This window comes from Thermobia domestica, chromosome 6, assembly GCF_964235325.1.
Source record: "Thermobia domestica chromosome 6, izTheDome1.hap1.1, whole genome shotgun sequence".
NCBI lineage: Eukaryota > Metazoa > Arthropoda > Insecta > Zygentoma > Lepismatidae > Thermobia > Thermobia domestica.
Genome location: NC_137459.1, coordinates 29,767,781 through 29,791,499, shown reverse-complemented (window position 1 = coordinate 29,791,499; position 23,719 = coordinate 29,767,781). Strand labels below are relative to the sequence as shown.

General features: G+C 35.8%; 1 protein-coding gene across 1 annotated transcript in view; it reads left to right on the top strand.

The window, feature by feature from the left end:
• Nucleotides 1–23,719, top strand: part of Gat (sodium- and chloride-dependent GABA transporter) — a 212,640-nt gene that overhangs the window by 142,402 nt on the left and 46,519 nt on the right. The window contains exons 2-6 of the mRNA XM_081761475.1: nucleotides 7,348–7,632; nucleotides 8,903–9,034; nucleotides 13,363–13,464; nucleotides 14,719–14,902; nucleotides 17,336–17,468. Of these exons, the coding sequence (XP_081617601.1) occupies nucleotides 7,413–7,632; nucleotides 8,903–9,034; nucleotides 13,363–13,464; nucleotides 14,719–14,902; nucleotides 17,336–17,468 (771 nt within the window). The 5' untranslated portion in view covers nucleotides 7,348–7,412. The remainder of the gene's footprint in view (nucleotides 1–7,347; nucleotides 7,633–8,902; nucleotides 9,035–13,362; nucleotides 13,465–14,718; nucleotides 14,903–17,335; nucleotides 17,469–23,719) is intronic.

Sequence of the window (23,719 nt, the reverse complement as noted above, 5' to 3'; positions counted from 1 at the left end):
AAATAAGCATTCATTGATTTTTTTAAATGCTCGATATTATTTTGAACTGTCATTTTATATAGGCGCGCAAGCATATTTTGCACTTTACAAAGGCTTATAATAAACACTATATCTTCATTCAGCAGTCATCATTATAGGTATTCTGCCATTCTTGGCAGGTCACTTGCTGCAACTGAGAAGCTTCCGTGCTCCACAGACTTCTGCTAACCTCTTCGTCTTCACGTACGATTTTTATGTTTTTATATCGTTCATTAATTTTAGTCTCCCTCGCCCTCTCCCTCTCTTTCCTGCCACCACTCCCACTTCCACGTGCCTCATGATACAGTTCCTTCTTGACCAATATCCCGACCAGTTTCTCTTCCTCTTTTTAATAATATTTAAAATTGTTCTTTTCTCTCATTCATTTCTAACACGCTTTCTTTCGTTCTAGATAGACATTAAATAATGTAGGAGGGAGACAGTATCCCTAATTAAAATGTAAAAGACAATTAAATGTGCAATATTTTAAGTCCAGCTCACATTTAAAACTACTACACTAGAATACCTTTAAAAGATGTTGAAAATTAAAACTTTAAGCAATGCAAATTGTCTTTTTTTTTAATTAAAACTTTTAAAGAAAGAAGTAAGACTCATCGTTATTTTTTCTTTAGTTATAGCCGTTGTGGAATGCATAAAACTAGCAGAGAAGAGAAAACATGCAAAATTACTCTGGCTACAAAATCCGAATGAAATGACTACACAAAATTTCGCAGATATCAGGCGGGAAACTTCCAAAACTTTTAGAACAAAGAAACATGATTTTCTGAAAGCTAAAATTAACGAACTTGAAGATAATAGTAAAAATAAAAACATCCGGGACATGTATAAGGGAATCAACGAATTTAAGAAAGGCTATCAACCTCGTGCCTATATATTAAAGAAATCTGACGGTACAGTTCTCACTGACACGGATAACATCTTAAATAGATGGAAAGGTTTCTTTGATGATTTGCTTAACACGCAACCAAAAATTAGTGTGCGTGGAGAAAAAGAGATACACACCGCAGAACCGTATATTCCAGAACCCAACCGAATAGAAGTAGAAACCGCTATAAAGAAATTAAAGAAACACAAATCTCCGGGTGAAGAAGAAATTCCGGCTGAGTTAATTTTAGCTGGAGGCGAAAAATTGTGGAACAAGATACACAAACTCATTCTCCTTATCTGGAACAAGGAAAAATTGCCACAAGAGTGGAAAGAATCAATCATTGTTCCAATTCACAAGAAAGGGGACAAAACTGACTGTAATAATGATCGAGGCTTTTATCTTCTGTCAACATCATATAAAATCCTTTCAAATATTCTATTAGCAAGACTGACCCCATATGCAGATGAAATTATTGGAGATTATCAGTGCGGATTTAGACGAAATCGATCAACTATCCACCAAATATTTACCATTCGCCAAATACTCGAAAAAAAAGTGGGAATACAATGCCCCAGTACATCAACTATTTATTGATTTTAGAAAGGCTCACGACTCGGTTAGGAGAGAAACATTATACAACGTTCTTACAGAACTTGGAATACCGAGAAAGCTAATGAATCCCAAAGTAAAGTCCGGGTAGGAAAATTTTTGTCCACGAGCTTTCACGTCGAAAATGGCTTGAAACAAGGAGATGCGTTGTCCCATTATTATTTAACTTCGTTCTGGAATACGCTATAAGGAAAATCAAAGATAGCAACCAGGACCTACACTTGAACGGTATTCACCATGTTATGGCATATGCTGATGATGTAAATTTAATAGGTGATGATAGGAGAACAATAGAGAAAGAAATGCAGAGATCTTATTAAATGCTTGCAGGGACATGGGTTTAGAAGTAAATGCAGAAAAAAACTAAATACATAGAAGTGCGTCGGAACCGGAATACAGCAAATTATAGATACGTTAAAATATTAAATAATACTTTTGATAAAGTGGATAGTTTCAAATATCTAGAATCAATATTAGCAGAGGAGAATCTTATTCACGGAGAAATTAAATGTAGACTGAAGGCAGGGAATTCGTGTTACTATTCGGTTCAAAATCTCTTGTTGTCTCGAATTCTGTCGAGGAATTTGAAGCTTAAAATATACAAAACGATAATCACGCATGTTGTTCTGTATGGTTGCGAAACATGGTCGCTTACTCTGAGGGAAGAACATAGACTGAGAGTATTTGAAAACAAGATCCTGAGACGAATATTCGGATCCAAGAGGAACGGGAATGGGGAATGGCGGAAACTTCATAACAAGGAACTACATAATTTATATGGTTTACCTAACATTGTTAGGGTCGTCAAGTCTAGGAGGATTAGGTGGACAGGTCATGTAGCTAGAATGGAATAAAGCAGAAACGCTTTCAAAGTCTTGACTGGAAGACCAATCGCAAAACGACCATTAGGAAGACCTAGGCGCAGATAGGAAGACAATATTAAGATGGATCTCGCAGAGATTGGAATGCAAAGTAGAAACTGGATGCAGTTAGCTAAGGATAGAAGTCACTGGAGAGTTTTTGTGAACGCGGCATTGAACCTCCGGGTTCCATAGGCCATAGAGTTAGTTAGTTAGTTAGTTATAGCCGTTGTGGTCTACTATTTCCTTTAAAAAGAATAAAAAAAGTTTGATACCTGAGAGTATCATTCTTTTTTCGTTATGGATCTTCAAACACTGCGTTTTTTTTTTTAACATAACGGGCGTCGTAAATCTTTATCGTAAATCGTAATCTAAAGGCTTGCGATAAAGCCTTTATCGTAGATCTTTATGAAGTGCAAGGTAGACTTACATACCATACAAATGGTTGATCAAAAGAAAACTGAACATCTAAAAAAATAAATGAATGCTTGTTTTCAACTCTATACAAAGTAAATATAGTAAAACTTATGTAAAAAAATCTTTAAAAAATAATAAATTTTGTTAGCAATTATCATTGGCTGATCTAGTATGAATTTACTCATTCATAAATTCCAAATATTCATAAATTCATTGAAACTTATATTTTTCAATTATGGATCAACGAAATTAGACTGTAAGTCCAGTACAGGCGTGCACCCAGAAATTTCTGTTGGGAGGGGTACAAGCTTGAGGGAAAATCCAATACTGCAAGCCACAACGTCTATAGCATTGCATGAGTATTATTTTGCACCCGAAAAGACGATAAAGGTTAGTTTAAATGGACAAGTTTTGCCGATAGATGGCACTACAGTCATCGTATCTCTCCCAAGTATTTTTTATCTTTTACGAAAATTCACGATTTCTCTTACAAATTTCAACCTACAGACTTCAAATATTTAGAAAAGGAACTTCATAATCTATCGAAGGCAATAATCCGTGCCGATTCTTTATTTTAAATTTTCTTCATTGTTGAAATGGCTTGATTGTTGAAATGAATATCCAAACCTTTAACAATGGAACTGTTTCAACAATGCAGAAAATTCTAAATAAAAGATCGGCACGGATTGTTCTCTTTAATAGATTATGAAGTTCCTTGTCTAAAAATTTGAAGTCTCTAGGTTGAAATTTACAAAATAAATTGTAAATTTTCGTGAAAGGTAAAAAAATATATGGGTGAGATACGAAGACTGTAGTGACATCTACTAAAATTTGTCCCTTTACACTAACCTTAAGTCATTGTAAAATGCTTCCAACTATATTTTCAGAAGAAACAAAACGACAGAATCAGATTGTTTTTTATAAGCGAAAATGTACAGATAAAGTATAAGATCAAATTTTCATGCTGCATCAATCATTTCCATGTTAAACATGTACAGTTTTATTGAGAAATTGTACTCATGTATGTTGAGTTACGAAGTTTGGGAGAACCGAACCTGGTGGACCCCGTGAGTGCGCGCCTGATCTAGTACAATATCTTTTATGGTAACAGTTACTCGCAATCTTATTCTTTCTAGTCTTGCAATAACATGGAATATATGCAGTGAATGCAGTGAATGGAGGGAGGAGTATGTTATGGAGATGTACTTTTTGGGTGCATGAATTCAATTTGATACAAGCAAAAAACCGCATCATTCACCCAAAATCTTCGATTCTTCTTTGCTTTGGAAAGAAGGCAACGTTAGATAAATCTTAATATTGATAATTCCTTGAAATATAATAAACAAACAGAAAATTTGCGTATGGTCAGTACAAAGCTCAAGACTAAAGCTACCATAAAACTTCCTTACTGAATGATATGAAGTTACAAAGCAGCAATATGGTAATTGCCAAGAATTCCAAATAATATGATAATTGTTGGTCATTTGTTTTAGCATGGAACTTGAGTTGAAAGAGCACGATTTAAAATGAGCTGGGATGCACTAAAACTTCGTTCTGGCTCATTAATATCCTGGGAGAACTCTGTTCCACGGCGAAATTTGTCTCTTAGCAACATCTTGACATTTCTTTCAGCTTATTATTATTATTATTATTATTATTATTATTATTATTATTATTATTATTATTATTATTATTATTATTATTATTATTATTATTATTATTATTATTATTACATTTTAGGTTTATCACTATTAATATGGGATAATAACATTAATATGAAACTTGGGGCTCGGCGTAGATTAGTCGCTAACGTTCTCGCCTTCGGTGCGAGCAGTCCCAGGTTCGATTTCCGGTGGGGGCACTCAGTCGAAAAAGTGTAAAACGCTTTTCCGGCCAGCCACCCTGAATGTGGTTATCCTGGGTTTTCCTCATTCACACCAGGCAAATGCCGGTGTGGTACCTAACTTGTAGGTCACAGGCCGCTTTCTTCGTTCCCCAATCCTTTCTTCTTTCCCTTTCCCTGGATGGTGTGCTCGCCGAGGGACGTCATCCCTCAAAATGTGACGAGCTAAATGGCCTTAGATGCCGAAAGCCCAGAAATCAAAATCCTAATCCTTAACCAATTTGAAACTTTCACTCTTTATTGACTCACATCATGAACTGTATTCCGGAAAATTTACTGTGGTGAGCGTTAGAATTCTCTCTTTGAAGTCACTGTAAGCTCTGTACAATGAATTTTCAGACAGCTAGACTTTGAGATGGTTTCTGTCACGCCATGATGTTGAATTATATGCTATCCCAATTCTAACAGTCAACATAAGCTTCCCATTCTGCAATTCAGGTTCCATGCTAACTCATCATCGCAGGAAAGAAGCCTTCTACTTGCTGCAGTTTGTATTTAACTCTCGGAGCTATTGATGTGATATATAAATGAAATTGCAATGCTTTCCAATTTTCTTTGATATTGTTTACCAGTAGTACGGAGTAGTTATTGTATTTCTGTATTTTTTTAAAAAAAAAGGAAGATTATTGTTTTTGGATAGAATATGCCCACGTGATCATTTAAATTATGTTAGCAATGAGCCTTATAAATTGTCTAAGAAAAACTAACAATGACTACGTAAACAAAATAACTGAATGTCCGAGGAAAATAAATAGAGACACATCCGCGTCCCGACTTCAATTGAAAAAAAAAAAGTCGTGACTATGACCGGAAATGAAGGAATGTCCCGACTAAATCAGGTCGTCTGTTAGCTTCAGGCATGACTTCACACTGATAAACTTATTCTGAAGACGAGAATACATAGTCATAGGCGCCCGAAGGCGGGGGCAGGGCGGGGCTCGGCCCCTTCTCTGGCTCACGAAAATGTATACGTAATATAGCAAACCACGTATATAAAATAAAAGACGTAACATAGCAACCATGGAGATGGGCTCCCGTCTAGAAAATTTTCTTCGGGCGCCCCTGTATACAGTCTATATACCTAATAGCTTAGTGGCAATTTTGTTTAGGGTTGGTATTCCAAACTATATTGTTTTATGTTCTTTAAAATGAAGGTTACTTTACAAACTGTTACTCCTTAACAATCTATATATATAAAAGAGAACGTACAATATTTTGTCCGCTCATCACGCTAATACGGCTGAACCAATTTCTTTCATTTTTGGGGGGTTATTAGGATTTGGACCCTAGATGGTTTTTATCATATCACTTTAATTTTTAATTACCAGTGTCTTGAGATAATTGACCATTCAAGTGTCCATAACGTACAAATCCTTTGTTATTAGTTCATCATAGGTAAAAATAAACGTATTTATATGCAACCCGCATGACCGTGTCACTCGGCGGGTTAACATAAATGACAGGCGATATACAGCGGAAAATAGCTTGAATCTTCTGTTTAAAATTTTTTAATTGATTTGCTTATTTTTACAGACACTTTTACAATATGCCAGCACCGGGATGACCGCAGCGAAGCGGGGCGGGTTAACATAAATGACAGGCGATATAATGTTAAGATTTACTGCAATCTTCTATGGTTTTTATCATATCACTTGAAAGCGAAAAAGTAAAAATTATCTAAGTAACAAAGTTTATTGCGTTCCGGGGTGACCGCAGCGAAGCGGGGTGAACGCTGCTAGTGTAAAATAACATATTAACATTCTCGGAAGTAATATTCCCGTATATAAGCCTGTTTCTTCTGTCTGCCACTGTTTACATCACAGAGACATTTGGTTTTATTATTATTATTATTATTATTATTATTATTATTATTATTATTTAAAATTCTATCTTTTGGCAGGTCCGGGGACTAATGAGTTTTCTTTTTTCATTTTCATTTTAGGTTTGGACCTGGAAATGTTCCTTCCACGTTTCTCAATCTTTAGCTTCCTCTTTTAACTCCAAATATTTTCTTCTATTTTTCAAATTCTCTATCAGTTGTGCTCTTTTTCTTCCTACCCCTCGCTTTCCTTCCATCTTTCCGTCTATAGTGGTTTCCACCTTTCGGTTTGTAAAGTAAAAATAAATGTCTCAGCTCTCCTTCCTTCATTGAATGATATAGCTTTTCTGTATAAAATAATAAATAGTAACATTGATTGCATAGAACTAAGTTCTAATATGTTTCTGAATGCTTCAACATCTAAAACGAGGGCGGGCAATAGCAGTGTTCTGTACTCTAAGAAAGTACGTACTGACATCCTATATAAATTCCCTTTATGGAGAATGAGCTCTTACTACAATAATATTGAAGAAAAGTAAGAAGTGACAGATGTATTCAATATGACTGAAAGAGTGTTTAGGTATACAATTTGTAACCTGATAAGCTGAATTAGTGAACAAGTACAAATTTCTTTATTTTTTCTGTAAAGAAAAAAATAATGTCGTTTACCATATACGTAAATAAACACTGTAAATGAGCAGAAGGTCTTGTGTGTTGTTACAATCAATCAATCAATAAATATTATTTTTTTTAAAAAAAAAAAGTGTTAACGTTTAAACAACCTGGTAAATACTTATGTTAACTGTTTACGTTATTTTGTTCTTCATTTCAGAAAGGAAAATACCAAGTCAGAAGTGAAGTCCGGCAGAAAAGGAATGCACTCAAAAAACTAACAAAATGACGGAAACTCGAGAATCGCCTTTAGCAAACGAAAAGCATCTTCTTAGTTTGGAGATGAACCAGTGTACTAATTCGGATAAATCTGCTCAGAAAGATGACCTCCCAGAAAGAGGAACGTGGTCTTCAAAACTCGATTTTATACTTTCCGTCGTTGGCTTAGCTATAGGGCTGGGCAATGTATGGCGCTTCCCGTATTTATGCTATAAAAATGGTGGAGGTAAGAAAGTGAAACATTTTCTCAATTAACGCCTTCTTAAGCGTATGGTTAGTCTCTTTTTGCCTATACTAGTCAGGTTAACTTAAAGAAACGAGTAGATAAGTTATTTAACAGACTTCGTTTAGGCTTTGAGCAAATTGTGGTGTTCCCTAATAATCTTCGTCCCGTTTCTTCCTCAAAGTTGTACAAATTTACTTTCGACCATAAATTGAAGGGTGCAAAGATACGGAGCAATTACTTCAATAAATGTTTCGGAAAACCTGACACAAGGAAATACATAAAAAAGGAATAGTAAATGAAGATATGTATAAGAGAAAAATAGAAAAAGCATCGATAAAAGACAGAGTGGCAGATAGAGAGCTGAATAGCATTTTTCACAAATTACTAGCTCCTTGCACCGATATCTCCGGGAAACTACAAATGATTTCTATCAGAAGAATTTTGCTGGTAAAATTGGACAATAGGTAAAAATACAAATCGTAGCAGAAATCAATTTTGAAATTGTCTACGATTTTAAGGAACTGTACTATAAAATCAAAATATGATATTGATAAATTTGATTCAATATAATTATTTATTGTATTGTTATTATCTATATATTTTGGTAATTACATAGACATAATTTAAGAAAATAAACAAAAAAAAGTTTTACAATATTTAGAAAGAAATTATACGCATTTTAGCAGATATGGTGTAAGGTATAGTTCAAGAAAATGAAAAATAAACAATTTATGGTGTAGAAGATATAAACTTTTACGTGTCCTTCTGGACAAGAGATCATTCGTAGTGCAAGGTTACTTTCCACATCACCAAATGGTCAGTAGTTTATTTATTTGTGGTTATATTGATGATCATAATGAGTTCGTCCCGCTTATACGAAACAGATAATGATCCCCATAAGAATGATTTTAAGCTGAAAATCTCTTTTAAAAAATTCATATGATGATCCTAATTTTTACACACGCTAAGTGAGTGTTCCTGATAACGTAGTGTAATTTCAACCATCGGCAAAGTGAATCAATTTTAGAACTTCATTCTTGTGCTAAGTAAAAATAATTAATCAGTGTTAGTTTAGTGTAAAATTACAGTGTTACAGATGGGCTGTTTGGTCTCAATATTGTCTAACATCTATATGAAATATAAAAGGCTTTTATTACATCAATTTTGATTGTTAACGTAAGACAGGAATGATTGCATTCATACTTCAACCTTTAAACCATGAAAAAAAAAATATAAACATTATTTATTCTTTTGTGTTTCTTTATTCCAGGTGCTTTCCTTATTCCATATTTTCTAACCCTGATCCTCGCAGGAATTCCAATGTTTTTCATGGAATTGGCCCTAGGACAAATGCTTACCATTGGAGGGCTTGGTGTTTTCAGGATCGCCCCCATTTTTAAAGGTAATTATCAGGACGCTATTTTATAGAAAAAATACAGTATAGGAAAGATTTTTTAAAAAAAATAATTCTAAGAATAAAAATATATTTGTCAGTAAAGCGTTGAATATAATTTAAAGCTATTATTTTCAAAATGTAATGAAAAAGACACTTAAAATCTACTTCAAATTTCAACACTGTTCAGTGTACAGTCGTGTTCACAAAATTAAATACTCCTGTTACAGAGTATAGGTAAGAGTATAGGACCCCCCTTTCTCATAAGGTAAGATTGCAGGAATAGAAATGTGACAAACATGTAATATTCTTCGCCAGTTTGAAGATTTTTCTCTGGTAACTATACAGCAAAACTTGCTACCCATAGGTGTCAGCATTAAGTTTTAAAAATAAAGGTAATGCTTTTGGATATTTATGTTCTTAAAAATACGCTAATATCGGCTATATTTTAAATCTGCACCCCAAACAATGTTCCATAAGAAAATATAAAAAGTGAAGGAAGTTTCTAGCACAATTGTAAAAATTAAACATCTGATAGTTTCAATTTTCAATGATTCTTAAATATTCTTCTAAAAATAAACTCCTGAAATCATTGAGACAAGCAATGCATCTGGACAAGTAAACTGAGACAATCAGTGCATATGTCAAGTTACCGCTATTGATGTGAGCTTTAAAAAAATCGAATTAATTACCTAAATTAGGGAAAAAGTAAATTATATTATTCCCCAAAGTATTTAAATGAAATCTCATTTCTTGATTTGTATTTTGATTCATGCTAACAAATTAGATCTGTCACTTCCTTCTTAAAATAACGGCCAAAGTTTTTTTCTGCATGTGTAAAAAAAACATAATTTGTAATTAATTAACGCTATGATCTGAACTTGGAAGACCACTTCTTATTGAAGTTAAATTTTTGTCATGCAATCGCAAAAAAAAATACAACAGTTTCCAGCGGCATATGTAAAATCTGAAAGAACTTTGCCATATTTTGATGGAACAATATTCATACCAAGCTCTAAGGAGTTATTGCCTTTGATAATTATATTTCCCTCAGGAAAGAAATAAAGAATGAATGAAAGAAAAATCAAGAAAAGAACAAGGAAGAAAGGGAAGCAAATTAACTTTTAAAGGAATGCTTTTATTTCTTATCATATTTCAGTTTTCTGCAGTGACAGTCCTAGAATTTTTTAGTCATATCTTCCCTAGTATTAAATATTTCAATATATTATAAGAATATCGAACTTACATATCAACTGGAAATGTTCACTTGCAATATTTTGGATATCTTGGCAAGAGAAAAAGACTAATTTCTGACATTGAGATCAACACATTTTTCCGATATTGATAGTAAAGCAAACATAATTTTCTACAAAATGTTACGTTAGTAACATCAGGCACGTAGCCAAGGGGAGTCCGGCGGGTCCGGACCTCTCTTCGACATCAGAAATGAAAAGATTAAGGAAGGATAAAACAAAAAGAAACGAAAGAAAGAAGAATCAGTGTTACTCTTTCTTTGTTCGAGGAAGAATGAGTAAGTTTTTGACGTGTTTTTTATTGTCTGTTCCAAATGACAAGTTAAATGAGCGGTAGACAATAATACCCTAACTTGAGCATAGCGTTGTTGACATGTGCCCTTCTCATTGTTTCCTCTCCACTCCAGCATTACGAGGAATGCATTAGCAGAATTACTTGCAATACATGGTGGCGAATGAGCAGAATATCCTGGAAGAGTCAGGGAATTTGAAATTTCTTGAAAAGTTATGGAATTCTTAGAATTTCTGCTACTAGTGAGAGAAACTTCAAACTTTGGGGGAAAAAAAGTGCTGTTCTGTAATAGTGTGAACATTTTTATCATAATTTTTCATCATCGCTTCTCTACAGTGTCAAACATATTATTTCAGAAACAGTTTCCTAGTGCTCCTTTAACTCGTCATTTCGAACAAACAGTAGTTGACGGAATAACAAAAACAAAAAGTTATGTGGAAAGAAATTTTGTTAACATTTTATTCAACAGAACGCAGACATTGTAAAATATTTTACAAGACATTATTGGATATGTACTTTTTATAACAGTGTATACTTTTTATAATATAATACTTTCTTTAATAGTTGAGGTCATAATGAAAGTAAAATTGTTATATTTGAATAAACAGAGGAAGGAACATGGATATTATAAAATATTTTTCAATATATTTTTTTATATTCTTTTACTCGAGATTTCTTCATAGTTTGTTATTAAAATACTTACTAACATATCTTCATTTTACTGTACTAACAAACCAATATATGATGCCAATAAAATAGCCCTATCGATTTGTATGATAACTACAGTATTTCATGTCACGGGCGCTCCTGTATTACGAAATCCTGGCTACGTGCCTGGTATCATACATATCGAACAGCATCAATGATAGCAATGAATATATTCTTGTTTATTTCAGTTTGTTTTTTAAAAAAAAAGAAAGAAATGTTTTTATTCCTATAATAATTAAATTTTGGAATACAACGCCATGCATAAAAATAGAATGTGCTCATATCATTCTTGATTAGTAGGTCCCATCTTGTTGTTATATAAGAACGTAAATCAAAACTGCAGAAAAGAAAACATTTGTTAGTATGCTGAATAACGATATATACTAATGTATTATTTTGTAAAACAAAAAATGCTTGTTTCTTATCAATAATCCAATAAAATGCAACTAAAAATCGTCCCTTTATTAATTTCTTAAGTTAGCCAAATAAGACTTGAATGTATGTGTGGATAGAAGAGTGGTTAGCAATGAAGGGAGAGTGATAGAAAGAACTTTAAGACAAAATTGGTTTGATCTATGATTGAAGGCTCTTGAAGCTCTGCTGCATTCGAAAAAGTTATGTATAGTGACTTCAAATGGGTTCAAAGTAGCAATAAAACTTTAGAAAGTTTTATCTCTCATTGTTAGGATTATACATATAAACTTGGAAATTGGTATTCTCCAAAATTCAAATGTGGGTCCTCGTTAATTTGAACCTTAAAAATATCTCGCATGATATATAATATCTGGTTATAGAATTGTTATCCAATTTTAATTGATTAAGAATAATTATCCCATTTTTATTTGATCAAACATCTTTAATGTTCATAGGATTCATTTGATATACTACGGAGTGTCCCAAAAGAAATGCAGGCCTAACTTTGATCAAGTATATTTTTTGAAATAAGAATAATAGAAACACGGTTTTTGTGACAAAAGTTAGCGTTGTCTATGGAGACATTTTTAGAATAAAATCAATGAAACAAATCGTAACGTTGAAATGAAATTTTTGAGTTTTACGTCCCACGATTATGCCTGCTAGGAGACGGTGATGGTGAGAAATGAATGAAATGGTGGAATGAAGAAAGTGGGAGGAAACGAGAGAGCCTCGAGAAAACCTATGCACACGGTGTTTGTCCACCACAAAGTTCACTTGGCGGGAGCAGGGTTTGAACCCACGACCCCATGCACCAGAGGTGAACGCTCTACGACTGAGCCACCGCCGCCCTCAAATCGTAACGTTGAATTTTAGTAAGTGACCAGAAGTGTAATTTTAAAATTTTTGCAAATTTCTTATAATCAACTGCGAGAAACAGAAAAAAAAGAATTAATCGCGGTAATTCCTAATATAAATGTTTGTGTATGCATTAATATTTATGGGATGGGACCAAAACTGCATATTGTTTTCAGCGTTGACACGTATTCAGAAAAACACTTTTTATAAAAAAATAAAATAACGCATTCTGGCAACAATGTTCCAGCAAAAATAATACAAATGGTGTAACTCATTCTCACACATATTAGATAATGTGACTTATCAATAAAACTATGAATTGATTCTTTTTAACAAAAGAAACACTGACCAAAGCTTCAAATCCACTATATTTTAAACTATAATATGCAACGGTTTCGGATATCTAACATATCCTTCCTCAGACACTATAGAACATAAATGAAAATACCTTTGTGCCAAAAGAAAAAATCCTACATGCAATTAGGTATACCAGGCGATCAAGATATAGGTGCATGCAAAATTTGGTTAAAATCGTATGAATGAGAGTGAAAGTTGCGTACAGTTTATATTTTCAGTTTCGTTCACTTTTTTATATATATAAACAAAAACCTATTAGTCTAAAGAACAAAAATAGATGGACCAAGTTTCCAAAATGACTCATTTCCTTGCAATGACAAAATGAAGAATGAATAAAATCACTTTCTTAAAACTTTTAAAAATGAAGTTAACTAATTACGTACTTTTCTCATGAAGCATGAAGTGAAACCAAAGTTGTGTTGTTGCCAATTGTAATGCATCATTTCTCCTTTCAGGTATCGGCTATGCAGCAGCCGTTATGTCCTGCTGGATGAACATTTACTACATTGTCATCCTTGCATGGGCTATCTTCTATTTCTTCAACTCGATTCGAGCAGGTAACAACAATACTTATTATCATTATTATTCATTTTTGTACTATAAAACAAAGAAAATTAGATACTGATTTGTAACAATACAATGTTTCTGCAAGAAATAAACAAGAACTCAGTTTTGATGAATCTAATTGTGTGTGTTTCCTAGAAACTAAAACAAAACTCGTTTGGAGGAAACAACAGTTATGAAATGGTTAACATTGCAGTTATACCGTATGTTTGGAAACTTGACCGAGCAGGGCTGTGTTCCAAATATTTGTATTGAGGCTTTAGAAATTGTAAAGAAAATCCTAACTATATGCACAACTACATAAATTGACTGACATAAAATAAAGGGGTACTTCCGGTTGACGTGGGAAGTTTAAATTTAGCATGATCGTAGCTTTTGGGGACTAACCAACAAAAAATTGCCAAAACTGAGTATTTTTAAGTTTAGGTTGTCCAAAGGGAGGATCAAGAAATTCCCAATGTTACTTAATAGGTCCTTTTTTGGACCTATAATCTTATGTTTTAGGTACTTGGAATTGGAATGAAAACTTTAAACTCGGTATGCTTGTACGTTTCCGTTTAGCGTAACCCAAGTAAATCACCGAAAGTAAAAATTTCCAACTTTAGAGTTGTTTTATGGGGAACTGAAAAATCTTTCCCATGTTATTTATTTGGGACATCTTCTACACCCCAAAATGTTTAGGCACTTCAGGCAGGATTAGAATGATGAAATTTGGTATGACTATAGCTTTCCGCGACTAACCCAGAGAAAAATTGTCAAAAGTGAATATTATTAGCTTTTCAAGGGTCTATGAAGGAATAAGAAATTCCCTTGTTATTTAAATGAGTCCTTTCTTGGGATACAAAATCTTATCCTTTGGATAGTTGAAATACAAAAAGATCTGGAAATTTGGTAGAACTGTGGGTGTAAGAAGTGCGAGGCCGTAGACCGAGTACGCGCGGGGGTCTAGGGATGGAGCCCCCAGCTAGCCAAAGGATAATATAGGTATAAAACATAAATGTCCACAATGTTCCGAGGCCTTAATATTTTTTTGACTGTTGATTGCAATTAGCAAATTCATATGCAATTGTATTGATTGATTTGCATTAATGTCTCGTTAGATTATATTGTATTTGCATGTAATTTCAGTCATCTAAATATTTGCAGATTCCCTCTAAAAAATTTCACAATGTTGGGAAACGTGTTTTCTTACCTGAACAACAAAGTAGAACTTATATCTTAGTTATTTTTTTCACCTCCATTTTCAGACCTTCCATGGAGGACTTGTAATAATTACTGGAATACAAGATTCTGTGTCAATCCATACGAAAGAGAAAACTTGACGTGTTGGGAGCGACAATATAACAACACGGCTGTGGACAAAATATGCACTGTCAACGAGTACAATATCTCCACGAAAGAAATGAGTGATCCTGTCAAAGAATTCTGGGAGTAAGTATGTTATCACTTCCCAAATATATAATTGATTCGAAGATTATATCTTGGCTTCTAAAATATAAATTATACGTATAAACATCACGATGGCGCTTCCAAAAGTTTTCGACCTGACCAACTTTGAGAAGTGATAGAAAAAGCAACAATGTTGCTTTTCAATTCAGTCTCCCTTGATATCAATACAGTTTTCTCATCTTTTGATTGATATATGTATTTCCGGCGAAAAAAATAGAACTCTTGTCTGCAAAATGGCTCATAGTGGTGTATTTTAGTTCATTGTCAACCAAGTAATGTATTTCTCGAAGATTTCTCTTCAGTTTCGAGATAGCTTGGTGTTAAATCTGGGCTGTGGGGTGGGTGTTCAATCTGTTCAAAGCCCAGTCTTTCACTGAAGGTTTGGCAATAACACCTTGTGGCATCAGGTATTACCATGTGGTATGCGAACACCGCTACTTAGTTTTGTCGCAGCGACTGATCGAAATAACTAACTGCAACGAACTGACGCAGTTAAATAGTTGAAATTGATACATTATTTTCTTTCATAGATGGCACTATATGTCACTCAACGACTTATTACTAGTAACGCGATATTTTAGTATTAGGCCGAGAACTATTGGAAATGCCCTCGTGACATTATAGGTATAACTTATTGCGCATTTAATCTATTTCTCTAAAATAACCCAGAATGACAACCATCTCCATAGCAAAACATTCGGGGCAATAATTAATCAAAATATTTCATGATATTTTCATAGATAAATGTACGAAAAACTGTAGTTATCACAATCGTTCATGACCTATTGGGAAGAATTTAGAGCTTACAGTACTCTTTTAAGCCTTTTCGTTGCATTTTAAAACATTATGTATATGTATAGCCGCAATAACTAGAAAAGACCAAATTCATTTCCCCATGTCTTTGCCAGCGGCTATGGCTTCACATATTTCCCCTAAAATTTGCCTAAAGGAAAAAGTTGTTTTTTTTTTATTTTTGTATTTAGTAAAAATATGAACGTTTTCGTTAAATCATGTGTCGGAAAATTGTAAAGTAGCACAAAAATGATTGTTAAACTAATTAAGTTTTAACTACGAAATGTATGGAATAGAAAGTATTTAAATCATTTTTTATTGAATTTACTTTTCGTCCTCCATTTGATGTTTTTAATCAATCATAGGGATAGTATATGTCGTACACTATTGATGAAACTCACGCGCTCTTGATCAAAGTGGGAATGATGGTAGACCTTTATATTTAGCATAAAGTTTAGTAAGTAAGCATATGAGATGTTATAGTATGCACACTTTTGCTTCCCGATTTATTTTTCCTCATATTTGGGAGTGTCCAGTCTCAGTACAGTTTGCTGATTCAGATATGAGACAAGACATCACAAAATGAGACTGGGGTCTCTGTTCCAAACTGGCACTTGCCTAGTTAAATTAGGGACAACTTTGAAAAGTCTTAGGTTGGAAGCCTTGAGTTGCATCTACCAAACTTCTTTAGTTATGGATAGGCGTCACTAATTGCTATGTTCTTCGAACAAAACTATATTTTCTCCTGTGCATCAAACATTGCGACAATGGTCATCATACTCTTTATATTGCATTGAATATTTTATAATGTACATCTTAATCTTAGAACGTACAACGTCCTTTTGGCAGGTACATCTTAAAAGACCTATCATGTTTATTTATAAGTTAGGATAATTTATGTACGTCCAGCAGAACAGAAAGTTCTCCTGGTGGAAAGAGCATAAACTCTAGTTTTAGCGCGAAAAAGAATCATGTTGTTACGACTGTTAGTTCAATAATGACGGGATGCTTTCTGAAGGTGGTCGTGTATACATTTACCCTCCTTTTTTGATCCACCAAACAGCAAATTTCTGTGTTACTGTCTCCATCATTTATATAAGGATACCAAAATGTAATTTGAAATGTATTACTGTAACTTTGCTAAATAATAATAATAATAATAATAATAATAATAATAATAATAATAATAATAATAATAATAATAATAATAATAATAATAATAATAATAAAAGTACTTGATACTTATTATGTATATGACATACCTACAATTAACTTTTACAATAAAAATATTAAAATACATCTAGAATTTTGCTAACACTAAACCTACTCTTATATTGTTTATTGTATATTTTAAAATGCGAAATGCTGGAAGGTTTCCCACCTTCCGGAAGTCAAACTCACGTTCTTTCCATTGAGGAGGTGCGTCCTGCCGGCAGGACTGCAACTCGTGTACAGAAATCCTTCCGGAAGAGCCTTCAGGCAGGACAGAGACTTGTACGTTCTATCATTAAAACACAAATAAAAACATTTGAGGCGTTTTTCATTCGAGAATATTTATGAAACATTTCATACAACATAAATATGTATTTACACACACGATAATACTTTGTTTAATTCTTCTAGGCGACGTGCATTGGAGATCAGCGAAGGCGTCGAGGTTGTAGGTTCACTTCGATGGGAATTGGCTGGAACCTTGTTGTTGGTTTGGATCTTGTGTTATTTTTGCATATGGAAAGGTGTCAAATGGACTGGAAAGGTAAGCATTAATATGCATCGGTGTATTAACTCCTGAGATTAAATTATTATTATTATTATTATATACATAAACTCATTGCGATTTTTTAAACAGTAAAAGTTGGTGTAAGAAAATAAACACTTACAGGAACCAAGTTTTGTCAGCAAAACCTACTGTTTTCAAATTTTAATTTTGCTCATGAAAAACCACAAAGTATTACTGTTTTGAAATTTTATGTACATTCCATATTTTGTTGCCAAAATATTGTCTTAGACCACTTTGCTTGGTAAACATTTCCATCCCACCAAAGTATCATTAATTAACGCTTTGGTCCCCATCTATATAAATATATATCGTTCTCCGGGAACTTTAAATGTTTAACAATACAAATTTGCATCGCTAATTTTAAAATTCTAAGTAAAATTTCATTTTACCAACATCAGTGTTTTATGAGTTTAGCCAAGTATTTTCAATATTTCTCTACCTTTTAAATCCAAGTCATTTCAAATGTATAAAGAATATATATATATATATATATATATATATATATATATATATATATATATATATATATATATATATATATATATATATATAGCTCAAACTGTTTCTTGAAATGTTTATGAATGTGTTGCTTCCATATTATAATTTTTTGTTGATTTTCTCTTAGCTGCCCTCATCTCAATGTACAACACATAACTGTATAATTAGATATTTGAGCCCTCTATTATTTACATTTTTATTCTTGGATTTGTAAATCTTCTTTATATACACCGGTGTCCAAAATTTAAGCACAATGACTGTTTGAGAACATAGGGCATGACGAACGTAAATAAATTACACCAAAGGGAACCGCCGCACTATCATACCAATACACCACATGGAACAAGCCATATTTGCAAGAACAATGGTAGCAGGAATCGCACGACAAAAAGTTAAATCTGGACCAGAACTCATATACCACAAAGATAGTACGAAATGCAGTACTGGCACCGGAAACGGGTTAATACGGAGTATGGTCGTCCCAAATACATATCTGGCACCGACCCTTCATACTAAAGATTTCGTTGCTCGGGAGCATTTTGGGAGGCTGATTCCATTTCTCACGAAGAAAAGTGCAGAACTCTCCGAGTGTTCTAGAGGGAGGCTTTCAGGCTCCATCATGTCCCCTAGTGCGTCCCAAGCATATTCAATCGGGTTTAGGTTGAAAGACTGCGCTGGCCTCGATACGTGGGATATCTTCCGTCGTTAGATAGTCGTCCACCTCATTGGCACGATGAGAACGGACATCGTCATCAATAAGCAGAAACTCTGGGCCAACTGCGCCCCTGACAAGTCACATATAGGAATGCAGAACCTCTTTCTTTGGGCAGTGATAGATCCTGCATTGAATATATTCAGATCTGCACGACCATCACCGTAATGCCTGCCCAGACCACCAGTACCACCATGCTGATTCCTTTCCACAACGTTTATGCGATGAAAGAGGGTTCTGTGGTCGCGTTCGACCAGTGTGTGATGGCAATCGCTCTAGAGACTGTGTCAGAATTTATCCGTGAACAATATTCCATTCATTGCGGGTCCATTGGGTATGTTCTCGACACCACTGTAAACGGGCTTTTCTGTTCTCCAAAATCAGCGGAATCATGGTGAAACACATGTTGCTGGTCGAGGGCATACAGAACACTGACACCTAGTTTCCGATAAACCGTTTGGCGCGATACCGTTATTTCTGAGGTGGTTGTAAGCTCCGTTGGCAATTGTCTTGCAGACGTAGTTAGCTTGTGACGTGAAGTTACGGTCAGATATCGGTCCTGTTGTGCAATTGTCCCACTTCCATCGGGCTTGTGGCTGACGTCTCCTGTGTCGATAAACTGGTTCCACAACCTGAATATGACACATTGACAGATCGTGCTACTGCTGTCTGTGTGCTGCATCGTTCCAAGCGATAGATGATGTGACCCTTAATAAACGCATTCTAATGACGTCTTTGTACCATATTCCTGGTGGTTATTGCCTCATTCAACTTGCAGCACCCTCCGCTTACTAAAACAGACCTATACAGGATGCAAGAATTTTGTCTGCAAGCACTAGTGTTCGATTCATTGCCATATGCCGAGTATGATGCTTGCCACAACTAGTTCAATGAGCCAGCAATATGCGCCACCGTACTCGTGACACTCGTCCCGGCCCTTACATGCAACTTCTCGCATTATGCTTAAGTTTTGGACACCAGTGTATATAAAAATGGATGTATATGTGTATGTTCCAGCATAACTCTGGAGTGCCTGGAGCAATTTTAATCAATCTTCGTACACATATTACTTACGATCTGAAAAAAAAACATTTTGTGGGTAAGACGTCCCTAGCACTCATCGGGCAAGTGGGAGGGGTGACATGAAAATGCTCGAAAACGACTGGTATTAGTGTTAAATCCATAGTTTTTCGAGGTTGCTGAGATGAATGCCAAGGTTTCTGATACATCTTGCGTCCAAGTTTGGTCCCTTTTAGCACCCCTGGGGGAGAGTGATGGCATACAAAAATGATCAAAAACGACCAATATTAATGTCAAATCCATAGTTTTCGGTTTTCCTGAGATAAATAGTCACATTCTGGATACCGTTAAAGTGCAAATTCAGTCCCCATCACGAGGAAGGCGAGAAAAGGTGAAAGATAAAGTTTCTAATGTGATCAAGATTATTGTCGAATCCATAATATTCGGGGTCACAAAACTGTTAGATTTCAATCCCGATGACATTTGAGTCCAAGTTTTAGCAAGAACGAGCATGTCAACTGGATTAGGAATCACAGCGGCAACACGAAAGACATTGCTTGTCGTTTATTATATTCAGATTTTATTTTCTAATAGACGCAACGCCAAAGACGTTTCTCTGTCATCTATCTATATATATTTAGATGTCAAACTTGTAGACATATGACTTACAATCTGAAAAAAGTACTGTAGGAGTAAGACACTTCAAGAGATGGGCTTGCAGAGGGCAACATGTAAATATATATATGTATATGCTTGGAGAGGGCAACATGATATATATATATATGTATATATATTGTAAAACTTTGTCTCATGTAGGTTTTGTGGGTAGAGCATTTAATAAAAAGAGCGTCCGGAATCGACTCCCACTACCAGTTTTATTTAAAAAGAAAGCTTCCATTATAAAAGTATTTTTACAAATTAATGTCTCTAGAATCAAAGGTTAGTTATAGGTGGTCTTTGACTGTAAGGTCGCAGACAGGATCTCCAATAGAGCCCCGTAGCAGGCTAAGCGCAGTGGAATTAAGGAACCAATGGTCCGTAGCAAGCAGAGGCGGGTTAAGTGACCAACAGAGCCCCGTAGCAGGCTAAGCGGCTGAGGTTAGGATTCCCAGACAAAGCCCCGTAGCAGGCTAAGCCAGGAGATAGGATAGGCGTAGTCCCATAGCAGACAAGATGCCTGGGGTTAGATTACTCCAAAAGTCCCGTAGCAGATTAGAGGAGAGTCACCAGAAAACTGGTATCGAGTTAGAAACAGAAACAGAAAAGTTAAAAAAAAAGGACGCCCCTCGGGAAAGCCCGCGCCCTGGATAGTGGGTGAGGCATCAACCAACATACTACATGCCTCTCCCCCATGCAGTTAATAGCCTAAAGCTGTTGTCGGTGGGTATGTCTCGCGGTTTCTATCTTTTTCGAAAGACACTTACACGCGGATCTGTAGTTAAAGTGTAAATAGAAAGAAAGAAGGGTAAAATAGAAGATAGGAAAGCGCGAAAGAAGATTTTATTGTCCTGATAGAGGGATAAAAAACCTGGAAACCAGGAAAAAACCCCCTGTATCGGTCATGCTGCATGCAATAGTATTTACATGGCAAAACCACACAAGAAGGGTGGCAAAAATCCATGTAAACAAGTCTGTTGTAATAAATTAAGTTAAGTAACCTATCTGAATTGGTGTTTTTTAATCTGTGTTGTCTGTATTTGGGAAGTGTTTTGTTAGTGGGGCTTGTTGTTATTTTTTAAGCATGCATTTGGCCGTTCTCGTGGTCCATCATCTGTGCTTTTGGTCGTCATCGGTCTGCAGGCTGCAGCTACTTCTTCACCATGCATTCCCCTCCGCTGCTACTACTGCATGTTGCTTGAGGCCTGGCTTCCTTTCTTCTCTGTTTATTTTCGTCACTGGTTACGGCTGGTTTTGTGTTAGCTGGTTGTTTTATTTTCTCTGCGTAGGTTGGTCTTGTGATGTGAAGTTTTCCACTTGTTGTTGTGAGAGCGTTTATGGTTTTTCCAAAGATCTTCTTGGTGGTTGATTGTATGGCGTCTAGTATCTTCTGATGGTTGTGTACAGGTGCTGAGATGGTTAGGACTGATGTAACCCAGGTTATGATCTTATCTGTTGCTATTTCTATTGCTGTTTGGATGTGGTCCTGTGCTGGCTGGGGATAACTCTGCTGCTGTGAATCGGGTTCAGCTGGTTCATGCTGAATGGTGTCGTGGCTCTGAACAGGGCCGCAGGGTTGACTTTCTTCTTCATATGTGAAGGCTGTGAACTGTTGTTTTTTGGGAGCCATTGGTCTGGATGGACAACTGCTGCTTCCAGTTCTGTGAGTCTTTGACTTACACGTTGCGCAGAAGCTCTTATTTATTGGGTTTTTGCATTCTTCTTTATGTGGGTCCCCACACCGGAAGCATACACGCTGTGCTGTACATTGCAGGCGGCGGTGCCCATACTGGTAACAGTTCCAGCAGGGCATCGGTCTTGGTTGCAGTTTCGAGTTCTCTACTTTGTAGTGTCTTGTTTGGGTTTTGAGTCCATATGTCGTGAGGCGGTTTACATCTTCTGGATGTTTGGAGAACAGACGAAGCATCGGAGCTGGTCCTTTGGCTGTTTGGATCCGGATTAAGCTTGTGAAGCGGATATTTTCATTCATAAGCGCCTTCTGGATTAGGGAAATATCCGTTGATGTGGATACTCCTTTTATAACACAAGTATATGTGGCTTCTTTCTGCGTTTTATCATTCTCTTCTGTGTGGTTGCGTTCTGGGGTTTGGTTTTCTTTTTTCTTTCCTTTTTTGTTCTTCCTTTTCACTTCCTGGAAGCCGTCCTCTTGGTCTTGGTTGGTTTGCATGTCTTCTTGTTGTTTGGTCTCTTCTCTTGGTTTGGTGGTTGTAGTTTCTTCTTGTGCGCTCCCGTGGTCCTCATAAGAGCCGGTAGTCTCGCTGGTGTGTGGTTTCAACACCTGTGTGTGTTGGCTTTTCTCCTGTGTGCTAGTATGGTCCTCATAAGGGCCGGAGCGATGGCTTTTCACCTGCATGTGCTGTGGTTTCTCTTCCTGTGGAGTTACAACTGATTTTGGTATTGGAGGAGTTTCTCTATTTTCGGTGACCTGTTTGTCCACTATTCTTGAGAGTGATCCGAAGGTTCCGGCAGGGTCTGCGTCCTTGAAGATCTTGACGAAAATGTCTCTGGCAACTTCTGATTTGAAGTACACATTGTAGTCGTGATCCTGGACGTGTTCTATCTGGAACTGGCTGCGGTGCATCTTCCTCTCAATGATTCTGTGTATGTTCTTCTCAGTATACAAGCTATATACTTTTTTGATGGTCACAGGAGGAAACTTCCTGTACTCATCTGCTTCTGGTTTGGCCTCTTCATCTTCTTCAGGTGGACGTCTTGTTGGCGTCTTCTTGCGTGGTCTCGGCATGGCTCTAAAAAGGGCCGAAATTCTTGGTTTGGGTTATGGTACTTGAGTTTGTCAGGGATAGGTTTTTGCTAATTTAGTGTGCAGTGCCTCTCTATGCTATCCCAAAGAGATAATATTGCGTTCCCGTCAGCCGACTGTCGCCAAAGGCTGTACAACCTATATGGCCAGCGCGAAGCTTGACTCACAATAGGGGGTCTAGCCGACGGAAAACAATGCTTATTTCTTCAGGAAGCGGTGTGTGTAAATGTGTTGTAGAATTTTTCTTTATTTAGCACGTAAACTCTTCTCTAAAGTGCTCTTTAATGAGCAGAATCTCTTGAGCACACCTTCGTTAACACCGCAAGGTCTCCCGGTGTGTCACAGCGTCGTCTTCAGCAAAGCGCATCTTCTTGTAAAAATCTTTCGTCCATCCAATTTATAGGGTCCCTTGAGTGGCGGTGGCGCTGCTGCTCCGATGTCGTCTTCTGTTCCGTGGGAGGGGCCAGAAGCCGTCGTCTGCACGTGACTGTAGATCCATCTGGTGGGAGTTCCCCTTGCCGAACCACGTGGTGGTGTTTGTAAACACTGATGCGTGGA